The 23,747-nt window shown below is 39.7% G+C and overlaps 1 protein-coding gene across 1 annotated transcript in view; it reads left to right on the forward strand.

Annotated features, from left to right (window-relative positions):
• The window catches only part of pals1a (protein associated with LIN7 1, MAGUK p55 family member a), a 37,687-nt gene extending 14,374 nt beyond the window's left edge, over positions 1-23,313 (forward strand). The window contains exons 2-15 of the mRNA XM_079833911.1: positions 3,717-3,845; positions 9,404-9,926; positions 13,777-13,985; positions 16,602-16,679; positions 16,901-17,050; positions 17,147-17,308; positions 17,481-17,558; positions 17,659-17,842; positions 17,947-18,018; positions 18,093-18,164; positions 18,446-18,613; positions 18,713-18,915; positions 19,220-19,330; positions 21,094-23,313. Coding sequence (XP_079690037.1) covers positions 9,467-9,926; positions 13,777-13,985; positions 16,602-16,679; positions 16,901-17,050; positions 17,147-17,308; positions 17,481-17,558; positions 17,659-17,842; positions 17,947-18,018; positions 18,093-18,164; positions 18,446-18,613; positions 18,713-18,915; positions 19,220-19,330; positions 21,094-21,270 — 2,124 coding nt within the window. The 5' untranslated portion in view covers positions 3,717-3,845; positions 9,404-9,466 and the 3' untranslated portion in view covers positions 21,271-23,313. The remainder of the gene's footprint in view (positions 1-3,716; positions 3,846-9,403; positions 9,927-13,776; positions 13,986-16,601; positions 16,680-16,900; positions 17,051-17,146; positions 17,309-17,480; positions 17,559-17,658; positions 17,843-17,946; positions 18,019-18,092; positions 18,165-18,445; positions 18,614-18,712; positions 18,916-19,219; positions 19,331-21,093) is intronic.
• Positions 23,314-23,747: the final 434 nt, after the last annotated feature.

A 23,747-nucleotide genomic window follows, 5' to 3' on the forward strand; every position in this document is an offset into this window, starting at 1 on the left:
TTTTCACTTGACTCCGCCCCGTCAGTCACATCAAGTGCAGTTTTCAGGCACACAAAGATGCAGGAGCAGTTATCTGTGTTTATAGATGCCCAGAATCACTATAGTAACTGCATGTTTTACACAGTATATACAGGTCAGTTAATTGCTGTTCTTATAGCCTACGCGCTGACACACACACACACACACACACAGAGAGACGGCGCGCGCAAGCCCCGAAGTCGCTTTCACTTTCGTGCTCGTAAAGTTTGTCAAGTAAATGCGTTTAAACGCGACCGCGCGCGCCCTGAAGGCAGACCTCTTTCACCTGCGTTCTCTCAAAGCTTTGTCATTTGTATGTGGTTTAAGCCCTGTCAGTTTGAACATTAAAGCGAGTTTCGACCATCAGATGTGTATTATGTTGAACTAATGCCTGATTTATTGTGACAAACGAACACTCAGACAGAAGCTCGCACATCACGTGAAGATCGCACGCAGAGCAGCGCAGAAATGCAGTGTCAACGCCGTCCTGTGACTAAAGTAAAGTCACTAAAGTAGCTTAGAAACTCAACCGTTATTTTAATACCTTTGAAGTAAGTACAAACCACAGCTTCATAATGAATAGAGACAGTAAGAGTAATTCACACACACAATCACTCTCTCATTAATGCATTCAAATAAATATAATGTAGGCCTACAGTGTTAATTTATCTGTATCTGATGTACAACAAACAGAAATCTGCTCCATAGACAATAACTGCTGAAAGTGAAACAGTACAAACCTTATCAGGAACTTGCTCAAAAAACTTGTGAGGGCAAAAAAAAAAAAGCTAAATAATCGTTCATTAATCGTAATCGAGGTCAAATGTTCAATTAATCGAGGTTTTTATTTTTGGTCAAATCGTTACAGCCCTACCTCTGACATTCAAGTGCAAAAATGAGCTCTTTTTTCCAGCTTATTAAGGGTCAAATACACTCAAAAAATGTCTCAGTGTCCATCTGGTGAGTATTAACGTAAACACAGTCGTAAACAGTTCAGGAAGAATGTGTAACAACAGGAACAGTGTTTGGGATCGATGCTTGCGTCAGGGGCCTATACCATGAAGCCGGTTTAGCTGGCTAGCCAGATATGTTTAAGCTTAGTTTGTGCCAATCCTGGGTTTAAGGTACCATTAAAGTGGTTTGGCTTTTAGCTGTGTTCATCTCCATAGTAACTTACCCTCCACAGCTAACCTGCTCCAGGGCAGGTTATGTTCTGGATAAGAGATATCAAACTGAAATTGGACCAATCAGCTGTGAGCAAAGTGACACATATCTGATGCAATAAAGTCACTCCCCTTTTTCTTCTCCAAATTAAAGGTCACTACATAGCAAATGGCTATTAAAGACTTAAGCCTCTGGCTTTTAACAATGCTTATTTATAATAATAATAATAATTTTGAATTATTTAAAAATAATTTATGTAATTATTATACCCTTAATCAATTACACATGTATAATTTTAGTAAATCAATCATTAATATGCATTTTGTTAATATTAAAATAAATAGCCTATATAAAGGTCATACAAATAAGCTTTAAATTCAATAACTAAATCTATAAAAAATTACATGTGAGCATAAATGTTCAATTCTCTCTATATATCAACTAAACTAACTTCATAACTTTTACTTGCATTGATGTATAAGATTTTTCTTAAAGTTGTCCTCGACAGCTCTTTTCTTCTGTGTAAATTTGTTTCAATTCTTAATATTTTTCAATCATGTATATTCTGCAGAAGAGTGAAGTTAATCACACTGCTTCTCTCGTGAGAAGTGAATCTCAGTTTTACTGATCCACAGCATGTGATTGGCTGTTCACTACTGATGTCACAGCTAAACTCCTAAACTCAGGATCAAAGCCTGAGTTGACAGAGAAAGTTGATGATCAGCATCATGGGACCAACAAAGCCTGAATAGATTGGTTTGGTTTTGTCAACTCAAAACTAATCCTGTAACCCTGAGTTTGTTAAACTACCATCATGGTACAGGCCCCAGGTCTTAAAGGGACAGCAGTTATTTGTTATTCAAACTACAAAAAGACAAACGATCTTAATGCTCTTGACTGTTAACTTGTGTAACTCTAATGGATTAATCTGTATTTAATTTTTACGATGAAGATTATCCAATGTTATTTTAAATTTGATTACTTTGTTTTTATTTTATTCAGTTTCTTACCTGAATACTGTTAGACCTACCTGGAAAAAAAGCAGTCTATTTCACTTGTATCTTTATTATATTGTATTTATTTGTTCTTATTTTATTACTGTTTACTCGTCTTTTTAAATTCAATTTGAATTCAAGCTTCCTTGTGCTGTATGTAAGCTATTGCAACAAAATTAGTTAGCAAATATTTGTGAGATAATTGTAATGGTAATTGATCAACGTTTATGAGGAAAAAGCTTAAAAGCTTTATCATATAAAGGGATCTAGGGGTGCACCGAAATTTCGGCCGCCGAAAATGTTTGGCCGAAAATGGCATTATCGGTTTCGGGCCGAAATAAAAAGAACAGCCGAAAACGTAAACCGAAAAATGAATGTCAACCCGCCCCTCCCATCCGTGCACAAGCGCTTAGGTTTCACTCACTTCACTTCACTCTCGAGCTGTTATCACGTGACGCGTCTGCCTATCAAAGATTAAGCATGTCAGCGGTATGAGAACAAATAGAGACATATCCAGCTGAACTACCCATTGCCAGAAGCGACAATCCCCTTGACTACTGGCGCACGAACGAAGGCCGCTTCCTATTGCTTGCGCGGATTGCACGCAGGTATTTATCAGCCCTAAGAAGTGTTGCCAAGTTACCAAAACCGCGGGATGTTTTTCCATGTCCGCGGGTTGAAGCGACCCCAATTATGTGATCTTTAGACCCAGGAATGCGAATATTAGCAGGCAACCCTGCCAAAAAAACACATATTTTACCCCCCAAATGCCATTTTTCCCGGAGAACAGTGACAGACAGTGAGAGATTCAATGCAGCATCTCATGTTCTTAATGAGAACCATTCTGTGATTTTTGTGTGCAGTCATTCAGATAATTGTGGATCTTTTTTTGAACATCTGTTAAAAAACTATTTTATTTGATGGAACATAAAACTTGAAGAACAATATTAGGCCTATTTGGTATTATTATTTATATTTATTGTTAAAAATATTTTAGGTTTTGTTATGTAACTTAATAAAAGTTTGATTATTCTATTGGTTCCTGATTTTTTTTCATTTCAGATCCATTAAATTCAAGCAATATATATTCATGTATTAGTATACGTTTTTAAAAGAAGCCATTTTCGGCTTCAGTTTCGGTTTTCGGCCAAGTTCATCCTAAATTTTCAGTTTCGGCCCAGAATTTTCATTTCGGTGCATCTATAAAGTGATCTATATTAAAATTATATTATAAATATCTATTTGACAATATATGCAGCGTTTTTTTCCCTGTGGTATCGAAAATGGTATCGAATATCGATACTTTTTTAGGTATCGTATCGAAGGTAGAAATTCCAGTATCGTGACAACATTAGTATATGTATACATTTATTATTATAATTTATTAGACTATGCAGTCCTTTACCCTTGTTCCTGATAAATCAGGTCACCTGCATTTAGTTGTCATCCGCTTGTGATCGAATCACAGATACGGATCTTAATGCCATGTTTAAATTAGGTCATGCTGTCACCTGCACTCACAATTTCTCTCTTTTTCAGGAGGGGTCATCAACAGAAACAGACTTTTAACATTCAGGGGAAGAGAGGAGGCAGACGGGTCAGAACTGAGGAGAGACGAGACCCTGCTACAATCTGGAGAGCTGATCCTGGGCTGACTGGCAAACACGGGTGAGGACCCCCGTGTAGCTTCTCCCCTCTGTGTGTGTGTGTCCTCTTTGTGTTTTCCTCCTTTGGTTCTCAGGCCTTGGGACCTCCCGCCCACAGACAAAGCTGTTGTCATGGCAATGCGTTAGGCAGCCGTGCGGCACAGAAATCTCAGAGCAGTCTTAACAGGAGGAGGGGAAACTGAGGGAGGGCATGGCAGAAATGAGGGGAGCAGTGCATTAGTGAGGAGTTAAGCTAGACTAAATGAGGGATAGTGTTAAAGATAAGAGAGGTTCTGTATCAGACAGAAGGCTCCGCTGAGGTCAGACTGAGAGGCAGAGTGAATCAAGAGTTTACAAGAAACATCTCAGTGATTTCATCTCAGCCATCACTTAGGCTGTAACAACTTCTGTAATCAGCATTGCTTTACTTCCTGACTCCAACAAGATTGGAGCAAAGAGGTTGCATTTGGTCATGCTGGACTTTGAATTGTTATTAAATTGCCTTTAGCACTCCCAAAATTAGCTTACAGCTTTTCATGCTCATATGTGGTGTGTGGGACTTCAAATAAGGGTTACACAAATATTAGTGCTTTGACTCACTATTATGTCGATCCAAACCTATAGGACTTACTCTCTTCTGTGGAGTAGACGAAGAGAAATATGGAATGTTTTTTTGGCACTCTCCAAAAATACTTAATTAAAAAAATATACTAATATATTATTCACTAATTTCTCAGCTGATCATTATAGCGAGCATGTAGAATAAGTCATTGAAATGCTGGTCAAAATTGTTGTTATATTGTTGTAATATTAATGTGGGTCACTTCCGTTTCCAGATTTGTTATACCCATATTAGACCCTTACCTGTCAGGAGGTCAAATGCATTTTATTATATGTATGATATTTCATCACAGTATGGGCAGGTTCTCATATTGTGTGCCCATAGTGGGAGTAGTTAGAGAAGTTAGGAATGGGGAAAGTGGAATGGAGGAGGGGTAGATGTAGGGACAAAGGTTATCCATTATCCTCACTGCGCAGTCTTTTCTTTATCATATGGGACGGGTTTTCCTGGAAGAAGACGCCCATTTTACGTGGTATCACTGTCTCATGAATAATTCAGCGCTAGACCGTTGGCATCTCAAGTCAGTCGCAAACACTTCAGTGTTAAATCCTTCTTCCATGTGTACTCTCGTTACAAGAGCTTCTTCCAGCGTCTCCCTCAAACGCACGTCTCATCGCCTGACTCACTGAGTGACAGAGCTGTGACTCAGGGCTATTTGTTACTGAAAACTGTCTGAGAAGATGGAAGAAAAGGCTTGAGGGGTTAAGGGTCAGGTACGCTCACATATCCAAGATTTTGTTGGTGGGTGAGAAAGCGAGTTGGGGTTTTCTGAAAAGTGTCAGCTGTCAGAAATGAGGATGATAAAGGGGCAGATAACACCGTGATCTGGCCTGTCTCAGACAGCTGACACAGCACTCACAACCACAAGAACAGCACAGGGAAGAAGAGGACTGTGTGGCTGTTTGTTTATCGCTCTGAGCCCTTGCCGTGAGGATGGCATGTTTGTTTTATCCTCGTATTGTGCAGTTTTTAAATAACTGTACACTCATACTGGACCGAATGCTATAAATAGCACTGTAATTAATCCGCTATGTTGAATGAGGTGACAGTAATAAAAAAAAAAAAGACAACTTCCTGTTGAGACTGTATATAGGTTTTTGTGTTTTTGTAAATGTATTGTTTTAGTGGATAATGTCAAGTACTCCTAATCATCATGCCGACAGTTTTGCTCATGGGACCTGTGTTTGAATTCAGCCTGGGTCTTGTCCCAAACCCATTCCCTCCCTTTCTCTTCCTCCACTCCACTGTCCAGAAAAAAAACTAAATGCCAAAACAACTAGATAGATTCATTGATTGATTTTTACATTTTCTGAAAGAAATGAGTGGTTCATGGGCAAAACAATGCTAATGCATTGTGGGTATTTAGCAGTGTTGTTATGCTGTTGCTAAGGTGTTGTATAGCATGGTGGCATGAGGTTTTGAAGTTTTTAGGTGGTCACTGGTCTAAAGAGTGCAACTAGGGCTACATGATTTGCAGGGGAAAAATCTAACTGCGATGTTTCTGATAAAAGCTCTGATCGCATTTTTTTTATGAAGAAGAAGAATTCCAAGGCTGGTGTGCTTTTTTTTGTAGCACTGCACAATTTGGCTTATTATTTCATTAACTGGGTTTCCATCCAAACGTGAAGCGAATCTTTTCAAAGTTTGCAAAAAACCCAAAACTATTGCGTATAAGGTGTGTTTCCATTCAGTTGTTCGAGCTGATGACGGTGGTATTGGTAACATAGTAATCAACTGTAAATAAAAAACCATCAGCGGAAACAGTAGTGATATTGTTAGCAAATGAGTCGGCTTAATGAGCCAGTGAGAGTCGGTTCCCATCTGAGAGCCGTTTTCCCTTTTTGTATATTAAAACAGAAAAATATGATTATTATTTTGCTACACTGCTCAGGCACACATCAAGTAGTCACTAACTGTTATTTTGATGTTTATGTGCATTAGGGCTGCACGATTAATCGAAATCGAACCGCAATCGCGATTTGGCTTATGTGCGATTATGAAAGCGCAAAGGCTGCGATTTTTAATTAAATAAATAAATGTGAAGTGAAAAGTGAAGAGCGGCTCTGGGATCAGTAGTAAACGCTTCTCCGTCTGAAAGCACCGAGTTGGAGTCACTTATAACGTGAGTTTGAAAAAACAACACGCGTCAAACATCTTCACTAACTAGTAATGTGAAGTGTTCAAAACTCTTCTATTTATTCAGCCTACAGCGCTAGCTTAGCTTCACATTAGGGATTTCCTGAAACTATTACTTCTCTGAGGCTAATGTGGAGTTTCTGCTACGGGGCGCCCTCTGCCTTCCAGTATGAATGAAACTTTTGGGTAAAAAATAAGAAAAATAATGCTTCTCTAAATAAATGTATATAGCAATCCATGTTTTTCTTTAATGTACAGGAGTCCCCACCCCCATATATATATATATATATATATATTATTTTTTTTATTATTTTTTTACAATAAATCCTTAGACCTTCCTAATAATTTGTAATAAGTCATGTAGTTGTAGTCATATTAACAGGTAAACCCAGCATTTTTTATTTTTTTATTTTTTCTGTAAATTATAAATATTATTATTAATTATTATTGTTATATTTATTCTTAAATGCTCTATTTTTAATTTAATAATGAAAATGTTATTGTAATATTAATATTTCTTATTTTTATTTATCAATAATAATAATCATAATAATTATATTATTATTATTAGTCATATTAATATATAAACCCAAAATGTTATATACACACACTTAATGTACACAGTTATATACACACACTATTATTTGTAAAAAAATAAAAAATAATTGCATTTTAAATCGCAAATCGCAATTTTAACCAGAATAATCGCAATTAGATAAAATCGTGCAGCCCTTATGTGGCGTGCATGCAATCACGTGTGATGACATTACTGGTGCTGATCTCGATTCGTCGCACACGCATACAGTAGGCTACACGTTAACATAACATTCAGTTACTACTCGCGTGTGGTCGAGCATTGTGCCGAAAAGATCATCCTTAATATCAGGTCAGAAAACAAGATGAGTAACACACGCAAACGTATACTCATTACTGAGCTGAGCCAAATTATCTGGTTCAGTTCTCTAAAAAGAGCCGGAATTATGAGGAAACAGCCGATCAGTCACGTGGGTTTAATGTTCGCTACGTCAGAATTTATTCGGCCAATGCGTTTTCATCTCCCATCATTCACATTAAAAGTGCAGTGTGTAGTGTTTATGAGGATTTATTGACAGAAATGCAATATAAAGCTGTGTCCCAAATGACGCACTATACACTATGCACTTATACACTATGTACTCAACTGTGTTGTGTATGAACTTTACATGGTTATTTTGTCATTCAACATTGGAATCTGGTAGTGCCTCCCCCTCCACTGCGTAATTAAAGCTGCGACAGTTGAGTGCATGAAGTGTCCAACATTCCACACTTTGTTTTATTTCCGTTAATTTAGTGCATCATCCGGGTATTTTAAGTGCACTTTTTCTTTTTGGAATTTTCAGTGTGAACACACTACTTACACTATTTATACTTAAAAACATTATAGAATAGTGCAAAAGTATGCGAATTGACCTTAATATACATAACCTTGTATCCAATGGTGTATTAAAACTTTACATAATGTTATGTTTTTTATTACCTCTTCATACACCGCGGGGTTCCCTTACACTGAAATCGCCATTTTGTGCCGTCATGTTTCTACAGTATCCCTAAACGGACAAACTTCTCTACAGAGCGCTAGCTACTCTCTGCTCTCTCCGACGACAAAATTTTTGTCCTGTGTCAGCCACCGTAGCTTCTCTATGTGCTTCGAAAGGGAGGGGCGAGCGGTGAGTGATTGCAATTCACAACCTCACCGCTAGATGCCACTAAAATTTACACACTGCACCTTTAACTCTTTTTCGCACAAGTCAAAAACCACCTCAAGTGAGCGTAAAATCTTTTTTGTGAATTAAGGGTTTTTTTTTTGGTAAAACCTTGGCATTTACATCACTCGTTTCTGATGTGATACTTCAAAATGCGCACAAAAACAGAGTGATGGGAACAGCTAATATAATTATAAAAGTTTTTTTTATTAAATAAGAAATATTATCATTTTAATATTACTATTTCACTGTAAAAAGTATGTTCGAAAAATATAAACTCTAAAACTACAATACAAATATTTTCATAACTTTAATCCATTGATCTTTTTTGGCCGAAAACTGTAAGGAGCCCTTAAAACGTCTCCTTGGTTGTCAACAGTTTTAAAGGGGTCTCATTACAAATCTGGTGAAATAGAGGGTGCAAGTTACTGTACATTCCAAAATGCATGTTATAAGTGACCCAAACTAAGAGCAGATGTAGAGATGGAGTTTGTGTGAAGCCGCATTAACTACAGCTTGCTCTAAGATACTGTAAACACTGTATCTGTATAACACTGTAATGAACAGTGCTCTGCTTCACTTTGAAATGCACTGCACATATATTTTTTTAGTTAAATCGCAGACTTTGTCATTTGATAATTGCACTAATCCATATTGCCGTTTAGATTTTATTTCAATTAATCATTCTGCCGTGTGTCTCTGGTCTCCAAATGTTGCATCGTTCCCTCCTTCAATGCAAGTCAATGAGATTTGTTTTTTTTGTTTTTTTGTTTCAAGCATATGCCAAAAAGGAAACTGTAAGTCTGATCCCTTAGTAATAGCAGTTCTCTCCTCAAGCCACATGATTTGATGAATCATTTAAGTCTCTAGCACAAACCGTTCTGAAAAAATTTGGAATTAGGTTTAATACTTCGGTTCATGGTCAAGCTTGTCCATAAAAATGTGTTACATGGGTGGTGAATAGAATAGATGTGAAATAAATAGATAATGATTATATGTTGTGAATGAAAACATTTTTAAATATACATAAATATCCTTGGTTGTGGAAGACTCCTCTAACCGCAGTTCCCTTTCTTCCAGGTGTGGCTCTCTGTCTGGAGCTACTGACCACAGCCCTGCTGTCATGGCCTCAGCCCTCACACCATGCAGAAAGCACCCCTCCTAACCCTCATACCTCACACACACTCACACCACACTTCACCACACACGCGCACAGCCATGATGACCACCTCCCACATGAACGGATATGTGATCGAGTCAGACGGCGGGGGAGGGAGCGGTGGAGGCACTGACATCCTGGAGGAGGTGGTGCAGAGGCACAGGGAGATGGCGGTGGACTGCCCCAGTGAGCTGGGTGCTCGAACCCTGCCCGTCAGGCGCAGCGCCCAGCTAGAAAGGATTCGTCAGCAGCAGGAGGACCGCAGGAGACGAGAGGAAGAGGGCCGCAACCGGCAGGAACTCGACCTCAATTCGTCCATGCGCCTCAAGAAACTCTCCCAGAATCCCAAGGTGGGCATCGATAACCCCACCTTTGAGCAAATGGAAGGTCCCGGTGGCTCCATAGGTGGTCTGCAGAGCCTCACCGCACCACCAACTTTACTAGGTGGGTGTCATAAGCTGCTAATAAGCATTTGTTTCCAAAGATTGCCACCCATGACGTGCAGAGCAAGCAGTGGTACTGTTTGTGGGTTGTTAGAGCTGTGGCCTAGTGTTTAGTGTGCTGAGCTACATATTGAGTCATGGGGCCTATGTGGGTGATACAAGTTGGAATCTGGCTTCCAACATTTCCAGTTTTTAATCCCCTTTCTTCCGCTCATTGTGTCTGTCATCTGTCCAGTTGTGATGGACTGATAAAGGCAATATCTGTGTTGTTATTGTTAACTAAAACTAATTTAGAATATGCTTTCACGCTTGATTGTTCAAAAAACGCATCGTTAGTTCCTGTTTCGATGAAGCCCCTCTTTCCGAAATACAAAATGTGCTGTGATTGGTTAGCTGGCCCAATGTGTTGTGATTGGCACCCCATGTTCGGGAAATGTCACGCCCCTTACCATAACCACAAGTTTCATCTGCTCGGGTGTAAATATTAAAGATGCTGTCAATTTCAAACCAGTTCAAGCCTGATTCAGACTTAAGAATGTTAACAAACAAGAAGGTCGTTCAGAACGGTTCAGGCACAGACTTCACAGGTTGTGTGAAAGGACGAGATGTATGTTTTATTTTGTAATTTTCTTATACATTTTAAATACGCTGTACACCATTTAATCACAATATTTGTCGGAAAACTATGGTAATACAAACCGTAATCGATCACAAATCCAGCCTTACAAAAGCGAGAGCTTACAAAAGCTAAAGTAAACACTACATCAATACTGAAATGTTAGCTAGCAGGCGAGCAGAGGCAAAGTTTGCCCTTTGTTTACATCATAGCAACTACATAAAACTTATAATTGGAGCTGTTAATAAAAAAACACAACTAGAAATAGTAAGACATACTTACAAGTTGTGATCCATAAACTGGGATCCAAAAAATGGAGATCACTCCATTTCAGGAGAAGCTTTTTTGTGTAGCCTGCATTGTACTCATCTTAGGTTCTGGAAGCTGTTCTCCATAAAATGTGCTGCACACAGATAAACATTGGGGTTATAATGTTCAGGAACAGTGTTTAAACTAATTTTGTTCCACTCTCGTCAGCCATAGGAAGGTCAAACTAATGAGTTTTGGAAACGTGTCTTTGACATAGATGCAGCTCAACCAAGCCTCGTCCCCTTTTTTTGTGTATTCCATGGGCAGGGATTATTTAAATGAGTAACATTATGACTACAAAGCCCGGAAAAAACGTGTTGTAGTCCAAATGAGTCGTTTGTTGTAGTTCTTGAAAGTGGATTCTTTTAAATAAAATATCTCCCCTTGGAGTGGACTTTGGGCGTTAAAAAAAACATCTGCAAGGTTACAAAGCTCAAACAGCAACATTACAGACTAACTAAAGTAAAAAAGCATTATAGGACAATACATTTGAAGGTGTAAAAGCTAATTCAAAATATTATTAAATATTATTATAGTCTGTAAATAATACTAAAAAACTGCACAATATGCGATGACATTTAGACTTTTTATAAATATCTTAGTCAGTGGTTCACAAGCTGGTGACCACCAGAGTTCACAGAGGGGACACATGAGTTTATATTCTTTGAGGTCAAATATGGATACGAAAAAACCTGTTCACAGGTAGTTTTCTAGGAATGCTTCAAATTATAGGCCACTGATCGGAACCAGTTGATAATGACTTCCTTTGATTCTATATGTGGTCTCTCAGCTTGTCGGTCACATAAACTGATCACATTTTTACGACGCAAAAGGCACAAGCTTGCTCACACCGACGGTGAGCGGTGTGGTAAATATGAAAATATCAGCAGTGGTGGCGTCTCCACCAGGCTAGAGTACAATAATATTAAAGTGAAAAGCTGTGTATAATTCAAACTATCTTATTTTCCGGAGTATAAGTCGCATCAGTCAAAAAATGCTTCATGAAGAGGAAAAAAACATATATAAGTCGCGCTGGACTATAAATTGCATTATACTGGACTATAACGCTGGCTTCACACCGCAAGCGTTGGCGGGGCAGTAGCAGTGCGAATGGAGAGCGGGAGCCGTGCATTCACACCGGCAGCGTTTGTCTCGCGCAGCTGAGCCTCTCCCGCCAGAGCGTTGTTCAAGCACCCATCTGTGGACTCGTTCCTCCAACTATGGCCATCTTGCTTTCAGTACGCGATTAGCTTTCATTGTTTTCTTCATTATAGTTAAAGTAACCTTTGCTTTTTGCCAGTCCCTCACAAGTTTCTCACTCACTCCAAACTTTCTTTCTGCTGCTCGATTACCGTTTTCAGCTGCATATTTGTAATTTGCAGAATATGATTTTCTTTTTGGGGGGCATTTTGTTTGTGTTCAGTCTTTCTCAGTTGTCTTTAAGTTAATATTTCAGTTTTCAGTTGTTTTCAGTTATTTTTTTCAGGGGTAAGCTACAGGACCAGCATTGAGCTTCCTCTCGCGGCTGTAGACGTAGCTAAATGTTTATTCTTGTCAGTCAGTATGAATTAATTATTTCACACCTGAATATAAGTCGCTGGACCAGCCAAACTATGAAAAAAATTGTGACTTATGGTGTGGAAAATACGGTACTTTGTATTTTGAACTCTATATTGCAAGTGCCACCTACTGTCAGCTCACTTCTCTTCACAATTTCGTCAAAATAGTGACAAAAAGCAAGGAACATTTATGGTAATGTGAGGTTGAATCTGAGTAACTGAAGGGGCACTTGACTGCTGAAATCAGCATGCATGAGCGAAGTCATTCTTAGAGTAGTCATAGAGCCGTGTTTCTGATGACTAAGAGTGTTCAAGAGCCAAAAAGCCACTGGACTTGAAACTAAATAAGGACAAAAGTCCATTTATATGCCCCATTGTTTTAAAATCCTTTTTAGCAGATTTTTTCTACTGTTTTTCACCTTTCTTTGCTTTCATCACAAGACAACCTCAAATTCCTTCTCTTTAGCTCCTCTCTGCATGAAGCTTCTCACTGGAATTTAATTCTTTAGATTGGACAGACACACACATGATCCACTCCTCCAGTGAATGCTTGGTTTTGAATAGATCTCCATTAGGGGAAGTCCAGCATGCATGGCAAGGAAGAACGAACTGAGTTACTGTGCAAATGAGAGGGGCACTTGGAGTTGCTGCAGAAAGTCATGGCCGAGGGATGTGTGTGAGTGGAATTCCTCAGGGAGGGAGAAGAGGACCCTCAAAGGGGGAGGTTAATTAAAAAGCCTTTTATGAAACATTCTGACCTAGACCGCTCTTGTTGTACTGTTTTCTCCAATTTTCCTTGTTGTTTGTGTTCCAGTTCATCGCTCTGCATTACTTGTCACACTCCTATGCTGTTTTTGGACTGTCCAAAACTCTGTGGCACTAAATTGTCCGTAAAATACATCCCGTCTAGGGCAAAGCAAAGGCAACACTTAAGATATTTGATTTGCCCATTAATACCTCTATTAGCCACCCACTTAGACATTACACACCACACAAAGAAAACACACCCACGTCTCACTCCTATTGTGTCTTGCCATTCTCTCATTGTGGCATTAGACACTATAAAGGAGAATTACAGCATAGCTGAAACTTGGTTCGTCAAGGACGACACTAGAATAGCTGAATTACATCTGTGATTTACTCAGACCTTGTGCAGTGTGGATGACGATCAATAAAAATGCTCAATGGGGGAGTCTTTGTGAGAGGCCATGTCACCAGTTTTCCGGGTGAATGATTCAGAGGTATGTCCTGTTGTTCATGTATCAAGTCACTGTTTCTTCTTTTTTACAGGCAGGGTATTTTCAAAGTGCATGAGTGATCTGAAAGCATACCTGAGACTGAACTTCTGTTTGGTTTTATACTTTCAGAGCTGGAGGACCTGTTGATGTCCCTCAAGCAGGTGCAGCATAGTTTAAATGACTCTCAGAGTCAAGAGGACGTGGAGCTGGTTCTACAGCTGGTCCAGAAACCTGACTTCCAGAAAGCCTTCAACATTCACAACGCCGTGGCCCATTATATGAACCGGCCCAGCCCTCCCTACCCCCTGACGGACCACGCACAAAGCCTCGCACAAGAGGTGAGCAGCACTTTGTTACATACAAGGATCGAGGAGTGCCTTACAAAGTCAAAGTGTTGATGCAGGAATGAGCAGGAAACAAGCATAAGTTGTAAATACGGATGCTGCAGTGCAAACATAAGAAATGCTCTGACACATATGGCTTTAGAATATGCCTACTACTTGTAAAAAGCAGCCAGTCAAAGAAAAGTCAAGGGTTTTTCCTCTAAAGGCAAAGAAGGATAGGTGCTTGAAAACATAAAATAAATGCATCTGTTTCGTCAAACTACTCGTGCTGCAGTCTGTGGGTATAATGTCATCATTTGTGCAGAGAGCCACATGATTGTGACCTCCCTCCACCTGGCGAAGGAGCTTTTGAAAAATTGTTTGTGGATTAAAGGGATAGTTCACCCAAAAATGAAAATTCTGTCATCATTTACACACCCTCACGTTGTTCCAAACCTGTATGAGTTTCTTTGTTCTGCTGAACACAAAAGAAGATATTTTGAAGAATGTTTATAACAAAGCAGAGAGAGCAACCATTGACTACCATAGTTTTTTTCCCTACTATGGGAGTCAATGGTTGCTCTATTTGCTTTGTTACAAACATTCTTCAAAATATCTTCCAAATAGGTTTGGAACAACGTGAGGGTGAGTAAATTATGACAGAATTTTCCTTTTTGGGTGAACTATCCCTTTAACTTTGTCATATGGAGACATCTCAAAGCCTTTGCTTTAACCAAACCTATAACTCCTTGTCTAATGTAGGTCTTATGTGTTGACTGAGATAAACAGGATGTAGGTGGAGGAATACATTACCATTAAATACATTATCAAAAGTTTGGGGTCAGCAAGAATTTTTGATTTATTTTTTTATAATGAAAGTAACACTTTTATTCACCAAGGATGCATTCAATTGAAAATTCCACTTTGCCATCATAGGAATAAATTATATTTTATAAAGGAATAAATATATAAAAAATTGTTATTTTTTTAATTGTAATTCTATTTTACTATAATAATATTTTTAAAATATTACAGGTTTTACTGTACTTTTTGATCAAATAATTGCAGCCTTGATGAACATAAGAGACTTTCAAAAACATTAAAAACTTTTGAATGATAGTGTATTTTGACCCATGAAGAGCTGTGAGATAGAAACTCTCTGTAGCTGTGAAGCACAACAGCTTCAGACCTGATTTGATCTTTGATGCTTTCGCTTTGTTACTTTTGTTAGAACCACTTTTTAGAAGAGAGCGGTGAAATTACACATTTCAAAATGTGTGTCCTATTGTTAACTGTTCATTTGTTGATGCTTCTATTACATCGATTGAATCCGTAACACAGGCTGGATTTGGGACAATTTGGGACTGTTTATTTCCTGTGGTATTGAATGATTCTGTCATCAACACAGTCAGATTTAGTCACACAGTCATTTGACAGTCACAAGCTGTCAGAGCGTTTCTGCATGTACATGTTGTGGGTATCAACAAGTGGTTAGTAAAGCTGATGGAACATTACTGAAGTGATTACTTAACACACCCCCACCCAACTCTTTTCTCTAAAAATAAAGTGATTACAGCATTGGCCTGGTTAACCGCCCATGTGCCATATTACCAGCATACCTTTAAAGAGTGTACAAATTTAAAACATGCACATTGACAGCTTTTGTTTTGTCTGTTCATGGGTATAATCAAGTTGTGTCGATGCCATTTGACTTATCATAGGAAAAGGACATAATGACAGTGCAATTGCCTGATGGCACCACGCATAATTCATAACCCAGAGTAAAGGACTGTTCAGAAGATCTGACATTTATAGCTGCCCAAATGATTATGTGCACAAATAAAGCTGAAGTTTGGTGAAAAGGCTCTTTAGTTGGAGTCACTGTTGTGGAAAGTGCTAATGAGAGCCTGATAAACTCATGGTTGTTGTTTTTGGTTATCTCTGGACAATACCAGACAGAGAACTGCTTTGTCCTCCGGATTCATTAAGACCCAGATCCACTGACCTGTGCTCTGCTCTCACAGTAGTACTCTCTCAAGGGACAGAGGCGGTGTGGACAGCCTGTTCAAATGTGGGCACAGCTCATCCAGAGTTTACCAAGATTTTAAATATCTTCTCATCTTCTCATAAATACTGTTTTTCTCAAAGTTCTCCAAAAATGTCCCTTTATAATGTACGTTCTACATCCGTAAATGATTTGAACATGGTAGGGTACAATGCCTTGTGTATCTGTAGGAGAATTTCAAAAACATCTCCGAGGCTATTTCTCTGAACCCATGATACAAAGCTGTACTGTGCAGAGATGTTCACAAGTCTTTGATCTGAAGTCTGAGTCAAGTCTTAAGTTTTTATCACTGGATTCGGTCAAATCTGGAGTCTTTTGTCACGAGTTGAGTCTCAAGTCATTTCAGGTTGAGTCTGAAGTCGATTAAAATGCCACTCGAGTCTCTCGAGTGCCCATCTCTGGTACTTTGTTTACAAAAACCTAAAGGAAACATGCTGAAATCAGGATCCCTGATTTCTGGTTCTTTGCACATACATCACTGTAAAAAAGTACTTTAAAGCATGACTAATGTAGCATTTGTGTTGTATTTATGTGATGACCTGATGTAGTTGTATCTGTTCTCACAGGTTGAGGTCATAATGCACAACAGCTCACAGAAGGACGGACTTGAGCTAAGCACCCTTCTCACAACGCCTCACATGCAGGTCTGTCAATCACATGTACACACATCCCTCACATTCCCCCATGTATCATCTTTGCTGCTGTGCTGATTCACACAGCTGTAATCACAATCCTTGTCTGAGAGCCTGAGCTCTTTGAACTCTATTACATGAGTTTAAGGTCAGACCCATGTCTACTCTGCAGAACTCAGTGGCTTTCATCCTGTATATAACCCATCATCTCTGGCTCTCTCTTTATCCTCAAGGCGCTTATGATTGCCCATGACAGTGTGGCTGAACAAGAGATGCAGCTGGAGCCTCTTGTTTCTTCTGTCAATGCAAGTGAGACTCTCACCCAGTGGGGCGGGGAGACTGTCAAAATCGTGCGGATTGAGAAAGCCAAGGACATCCCATTGGTGAGGACGTTCTTTCACTGCCTCTCCTCAGCATATTACGCCCTTCTTGACTTTTGATTCGTGTTTTGCTTAATGTGAACATGCGTATTTATACAGGGAGCGACTGTTCGAAACGATATGGACAGTGTGGTCATCAGCCGCATCGTGAAAGGAGGGGCGGCAGAACACAGCGGCCTGCTGCACGAAGGAGACGAGATCCTGGAGATCAACGGTGTGGAAATCCGTGGCAAAGACGTCAATGAGGTCTTCGATATCCTGGTAATTAATTTTAAAGGAAGATGGCAGGAAGAAGACAAATTATTTAGAACCTAACAGACTTTAATAAATATTACTCAAGTATCTAAATGGTCACTGAACATTTTTTTGTATACCCTTGCTTACAAAATAAAGGTTTTCTGAATGTTTTATGTTATTTTTGCTGTGTTCACAGGCGGACATGCATGGCGTACTCAGTTTCGTTCTCATCCCCAGCGCACAGATCAAACCACCTCCCATTAAAGAGACTGTGGTGAGGCCTTCAGTCAGAACTAAATGAATCGCTGCTTAAATGAAGCATTGCAAAAATAAAACGAATCAATGATTAAACCCGTATCCCCATATTCACCCAGATGCATGTGAAGGCGCATTTTGACTACGACCCCTCAGATGACCCCTACGTGCCGTGCAGAGAGCTCGGCCTGTGCTTTCAGAAGGGAGACATCCTCCACATAATCAGCCAAGATGACCCCAACTGGTGGCAGGCCTACAGAGATGGGGATGAAGACAACCAGCCTCTTGCTGGCCTGGTCCCTGGTACACGTCTCACAAACTATTCTGTGGATCCAGATATGCGTTAAATATTTTAACCTAGTTTTTTGACATTAACTTGCATGCCTTTTTCTCATGTGATTGTCCAGGCAAAAGTTTCCAGCAGCAGAGAGAGGCAATGAAGCAAACCATAGAGGAGGATAAAGAGCCTGAGAAATCAGGTTAGGGGCGCACACACTTAAACGCATATATGTGCAGCTCTTAATTCTTATTAACACTCATCATCTGTTGTCAGGGAAACTTTGGTGTGCTAAAAAGAACAAGAAGAAGCGAAAGAAGATGCAATACAATGCTAACAAAAATGATGGTGAGTCCCTTGACAAATATTGGAATGAAAGTGGACGTGCTGAGGAGTACCTAGACCCCTGTGAAGCCTCACATGGTACTTTTTATCGGGTGCTCCTACATAATTCAATCTTTTGTTTCCGTCTTCAGTAGTCTGTTGCATCCTTTTCTTTTTCGACTGTGTTACAATGGTGCGTGTTGACTAATGTGCAATTAGTGCAAGCTACATGTGCAGAGTATGTAGATTATACTTTACTTTGTATACCATACTTTGGGCTTAATGTGTTTCCTCTTACTCTGCAGATTTTGACAACGAGGAGATTCTCACATATGAAGAGATGGCACTATACCACCAGCCAGCCAATCGCAAACGGCCCATCGCTCTAATCGGCCCACCGAACTGTGGGCAAAATGAGCTCAGACAAAGACTACTCTCCAGTGAGCCAGACAGGTTTGCTGGTGCTGTTCCTCGTAAGTGTCTGAAAACTATTTTTACAGGGTTTTTTTTTTTTATTGTTTATCAGCCTATTTTACTGTAAAGTCCTGAACAAGAAACTCTCTTTGCCATAGACACTACACGAAGCCGCCGTGATATTGAGGTGAGTGGCCGCGACTACCACTTTGTGTCCCGTCAGGCGTTTGAGATGGACTCCGCGGCAGGGAAGTTCATAGAGTCTGGAGAGTTTGAAAAGAACCTCTACGGTACCAGCACAGACTCGGTCCGACAAGTCATCAACACAAGCAAAATCTGCCTTCTGTGTGTACACACTCAGGTTAGCCGGACCACACTTTAGAAACAGTGCAGACATGCCTGGTAATCTCCTAAAATGCCTGTGCACAGCGGTGTCCAATCCTGCAGAGTTTAGCTTCAGCACACCTACCTTGATAATTCTGGTAATCTTGAAGACCTTGATTAACTTGCTCAGGTTGTGTTTAATTAGGATTGGAGCTAAACTCTGCTGGAAGATGGCTCTCCAGGAGCACTCTTTCCTACCATTTTCGAATTTTTGAAAAGTAGGTACCACATGCACGTCCTTTAGAAATATTGTTACTCACTATTTTATTCTCTCTTTTTAGTCTTTAAAGGTGTTGCGCAGCTCGGACCTCAAGCCCTACATCATCTTCATCGCCCCGCCATCCCAGGAGCGATTGAGAGCCCTCTTAGCTAAAGACAACAAAAACCCAAAGGTAAACATCGTCCCTGAAGGATCAACTCTTAGAGGCACGGAATGTGTTATTGCATTCTACAGTGCTGATTTTCCATTGTCGTTCTATGTAAACATGCACTAGTCGGATGCCTTTGACCACTGTGCTCGCGTCATCTCAAGACTTGACTTGACTGCATTTAAAAGCTGAAAAATGATATTCCGGACAATACTCAAAAGGAATTACAAATCGTTTGGATTTTTTTTTCCTGTGTATGTAACATGTCTGCCAAATATAAAATGGAAACGCAAAGTCCATTTGTAATTGCATTTCTAATGTCTTACGAGTTGTGACCCTGCCATTTTTGAATAGCAATAGAAAATCACCCATTTGCTATTTCACTTCCTCCACGTCCTGCCCCTACCCTCACAAAATTCAAATGGAATTGCAACCTCATTTGCACTTGCATTTCCAATGTCTTACACAGTCAACTGTCAATAAGTCTTGAGGGTGGGGTTTATTGACGTACTTGGAAAATATGCCCGGATTACCATTCCATAGGAAGGTAACAAGGCATGTCTGAATCCAATGATCGTGTCACATCCTGTCAACTGAGATACCGTCATCCGATCGATTCATCCATTTGATGACAGTTGAGCCTGAAAAATAAAGATGGCATCAGAGAAATGAGTATTTTAGTAATTAAATGTTAATTCCAAAGCTCCCTCTATTTTGTTGTACAATTAAACTGTTATGTTGCTTTAGAGGTCTGCCCGAAATCAGCTTGTGTGGTGCCTTTGTGTGCAAACGCTGCCTACAAAGTCATTGCCGTATATGGCATTGACAGAACTTTCGGATGCAGCCCTTGTGTTTTTTTTTTCCATTCTGCTGCCTGTCGTCTCATGTTTTTAAACACAAAAAAGGTGATCTGTGTGAACCCAACTTTAGGGTGCTTTCACACCTGCCTCATTTAGTTCGGTTGAATTGTACTAGAGTTCGTTTTCCCCTTTGGTGCGGTTCGTTTGGTCAGGTGTGAAAGCAGCAATCGCACACGGGTGCGCACCAAAAGCGGACCAAACAAGCGTACCGAGACCTCCTTGAAGAGGTGGTCTCGGTACGCTTTCAAATGAACTCTGGAGCGGTTCGTTTGTGGTGAGAACGTGATCCGACCTCGAACAGACCCAACTGCAAAAAGTACTGATCATTTTTGGACTAAACCAGCTGCGCTGTGCATTATTAGATGAGGAAGTGTTTGTTGACAGTTTGCACTTGAGCATGGCAGCTCGCGGGTAAACTTGGAGTAGTGAGGAGGTGCGGAGCCTCATAGAAATTTGGTCTGATGACCATATTAGGTCCCAACTTTCGAAAACTCACAAGAACAGCGCGATCTTCGCTTGAAGTGACGAGCGATGCGTTCTCGCCGTTTGCAGTGCATTAGAACGTTGTTTTCAAGCCACATCCGCGCTTCATTATAGAAATGTATTGTGGTGTTTACAAACAATGTAATCGATTATGGCCAGGGACAAAACAGCCCGCGCAGTCGCAGTTTAGGGAATGCGTCATGGCCAATGAGTGATGTGGAGGTTGTCATGTGACTGCATTTTGGTTCGTTTCAACTGGTTCGGACCAAAGCAATCAGTGTGGTGTGAAAAGGAACCAAAAAAGCTGAAAAATGCTGCAATGTGTAATTGTTTGCGCTTGTTCGGACCAAATTAACCGAACTAGAGATGTGAAAGCACCCTTAGACTACATATCCACTCCCATACTCATGATTTCACACTTTTGTTATTGTTCTCTCGTTTTAGCCTGAGGAGCTGAGAGACATTATCGAGAAGGCCCGGGAGATGGAGCAGAACTACGGCCACCTGTTTGATGCCGCCATTGTTAACACTGACCTGGACAAGGCCTACCAGGAGCTGCTGCGTTTCATCAATAAACTAGACACTGAACCTCAGTGGGTCCCCTCATCCTGGCTGCGCTGAGATGAACCCCACTCACAGCGACCCCTCCACAGACGGATGTAAATGAAGAGCAGATTGAATCACACACTCTCTCGGGTTTCAAAGAGTTGACTGAGTACCGCTGTTTTTACACCGCAGGATTCGACACTAGATAAGGCCATCACGCCCCCTCAGACCTGGACAGCAGTGTCTCTCTGTCTGCACTGCGCTCCTAGTTTTTATGTCATAATTTGTTTGATCATTCATGGTGTGTTTTTGAGTCCGTTTAGCCACATTCCAGTGAGAGAGTTACCAGCACTTGGTGCAGCAGTAGAATTAGGGCTTCTATACTGCTTTTGATAACTATTTATGATTGTAAATATTCTATATGTATTTTTAAAGAACTTTTTGGACAAATGTGGAGTTGGGTTTGCGTTGTGGGAAATCAACTGTACTAAAATTCACCGTTTTAAAAGTCAGGCTCCAGAATTGGGCTCCCTGACATTATTAGTTGACAATGACGTTCGTACACTCTCTTCACCCTTAACCTTTAATGTTCAATGTTACATGAACATCCAGCAGTGAGTTCAGTGCCTCTTGTGTCTGAACAACTTTTTCAAGCTTACAAGACACCAAAAGGGATAACGGTTGAAGCAACTGATACCTTCTATCCCTGTGGCGCTGCCTCTTTGATCCTATAGCACGCAACACTGTGATTATGACAGTTTAATAGTAAACTTCAGGTTTTTTGAGTGTGCAAGGCCACATCTGAACATAACTGCAACATGTAAGCGGCTAAATATAAGTCTATGCTCTCTGTCTCAGTATTCACATGCACTTCCAGCACTCAGAAGTCTAACCAGTATTGTAAACAGTATTTGACAGCAATACAATGAGGTTCACCATCTGAGCGTCAGCACAGCCTAGTCTCAGTCGATGCTTCTGCACCATTTAAAAATGTTTCCTTTGTGATTCGTTTTTGATTGGATTTGAAGGTTTTGTGTGTGTTTTTACCCATTTCAACATGAGCAAAGGGCTTGTGTTTTAACTTGGGATTCTCTACATTATTAGGGTCTCATGAAACTTGTGAAGAACATGTCCTGGTCGTACTTCCCCTTAAATCAGAAAGAATTTCTGCATTAAAACATTTTACGTTGTGATATTAACAATTAAGCATTTTCCCCTCCAAATTCTCATGAACATAATAAATATATATTTTCATCACTGTAATGTGAAATCGGTAATCTGATATTTGTTGTATTTCCCTTTGTGCTTATAAAATCATATCATATTTAGGTTGTATACTGTAGTACTCAGTATCTGAATCACTTTTGAGGACAAGGAAAATGACCAGATGTTTTACGGTAATAAGAAAATATGGTCCAAAAACGGGCTCAGTTTTCTTTATACAAAAGGTTTTTTTTTTTTTTTCAATTTGGTTTTTGGGTGAAATCTCTCCTGGACGTGTTTCATAAGGTTCTCCCATTGGTTTTCCATGGCTTTGTATGATCAAAAGTATGATACATCAGCTCTGTGTTGAAATGAGATATGTGTGTGTGCTTGTGAATGCTTGATTTTGGGGTGTGTGAGCGCAAATGCTGGAAGTAGAGAACACTTGATCTTGATGGACAGAAAGCTGTGTGTGTGTATGTGTGTGTGATTGGTAACAACTCTTTTAAAGGAAGGACTGTCAGTTATTGCAGGCAAGTATTATCTCCATAGCTGATTCAAGCACACACTGGAAACAGCTTTACTGAGATTTGCTCTGCAAAACTGTTTTTACTGTTTGTTTGTTTTCCATAAGATAATCAATGTGTATCTAGAAAACAACCTAAATATTTTTTTAATGTACAGAATAGCTCAGCCACTAGGAAAACACACCGTTGAGGTTTTTACTCTTGTGCACTACAGTTTGGTTTGTGTTCTGAGTGTGGATGGAGCCGGTAACCCGCTGTGTCTCATGTGATCTAGTTACATGCCAGTCAGCTGGAAGTAGAATTAATGAATGTAAAAGAAGAATCACCTTTCCTTCTCAACTGTTTTTGTATGAATTATACAAGTGAATTAAAGCCCAGATTAATAGTGTGTGTCTCTTGTTTTTTATGGATGTGATGGTAGTTGTATTAGTTCATGAAGATTCAGTGCAAACATTTTATTTGAAATAAGAACATCAGCAATTAAAAAAAAAAAAAAAAATGTTATGCCTCAACCTGTCCATACCTAGAGGACAACGGTGTTGAAAAACAAATTATGAATTAAAATACCCCATTATAAAATATGGGACCTGATTTTAGTTCAAGTTTACATATTGATGAAGGCTATGTTATGGACCCGTTCTTTCTAATCTGGAAAAGAAAAATTTAAATGTCAAGTACTTAGTATTGCATTTTATACTGTTCTAGCGAGATGATTTTTATTGGGCTACTCCATTACAGTAATAAGAATTACGAACTCAAAAGTAAAATATCTGCTTTATGGGTTATGAGACTGGTGAGGAAATTGTGCTTAATTTTCATGAA

The sequence above is a fragment of the Gobio gobio genome, assembly GCF_949357685.1.
Source record: "Gobio gobio genome assembly, chromosome: 13".
In the NCBI taxonomy this organism is placed as follows: Eukaryota; Metazoa; Chordata; class Actinopteri; order Cypriniformes; family Gobionidae; genus Gobio; species Gobio gobio.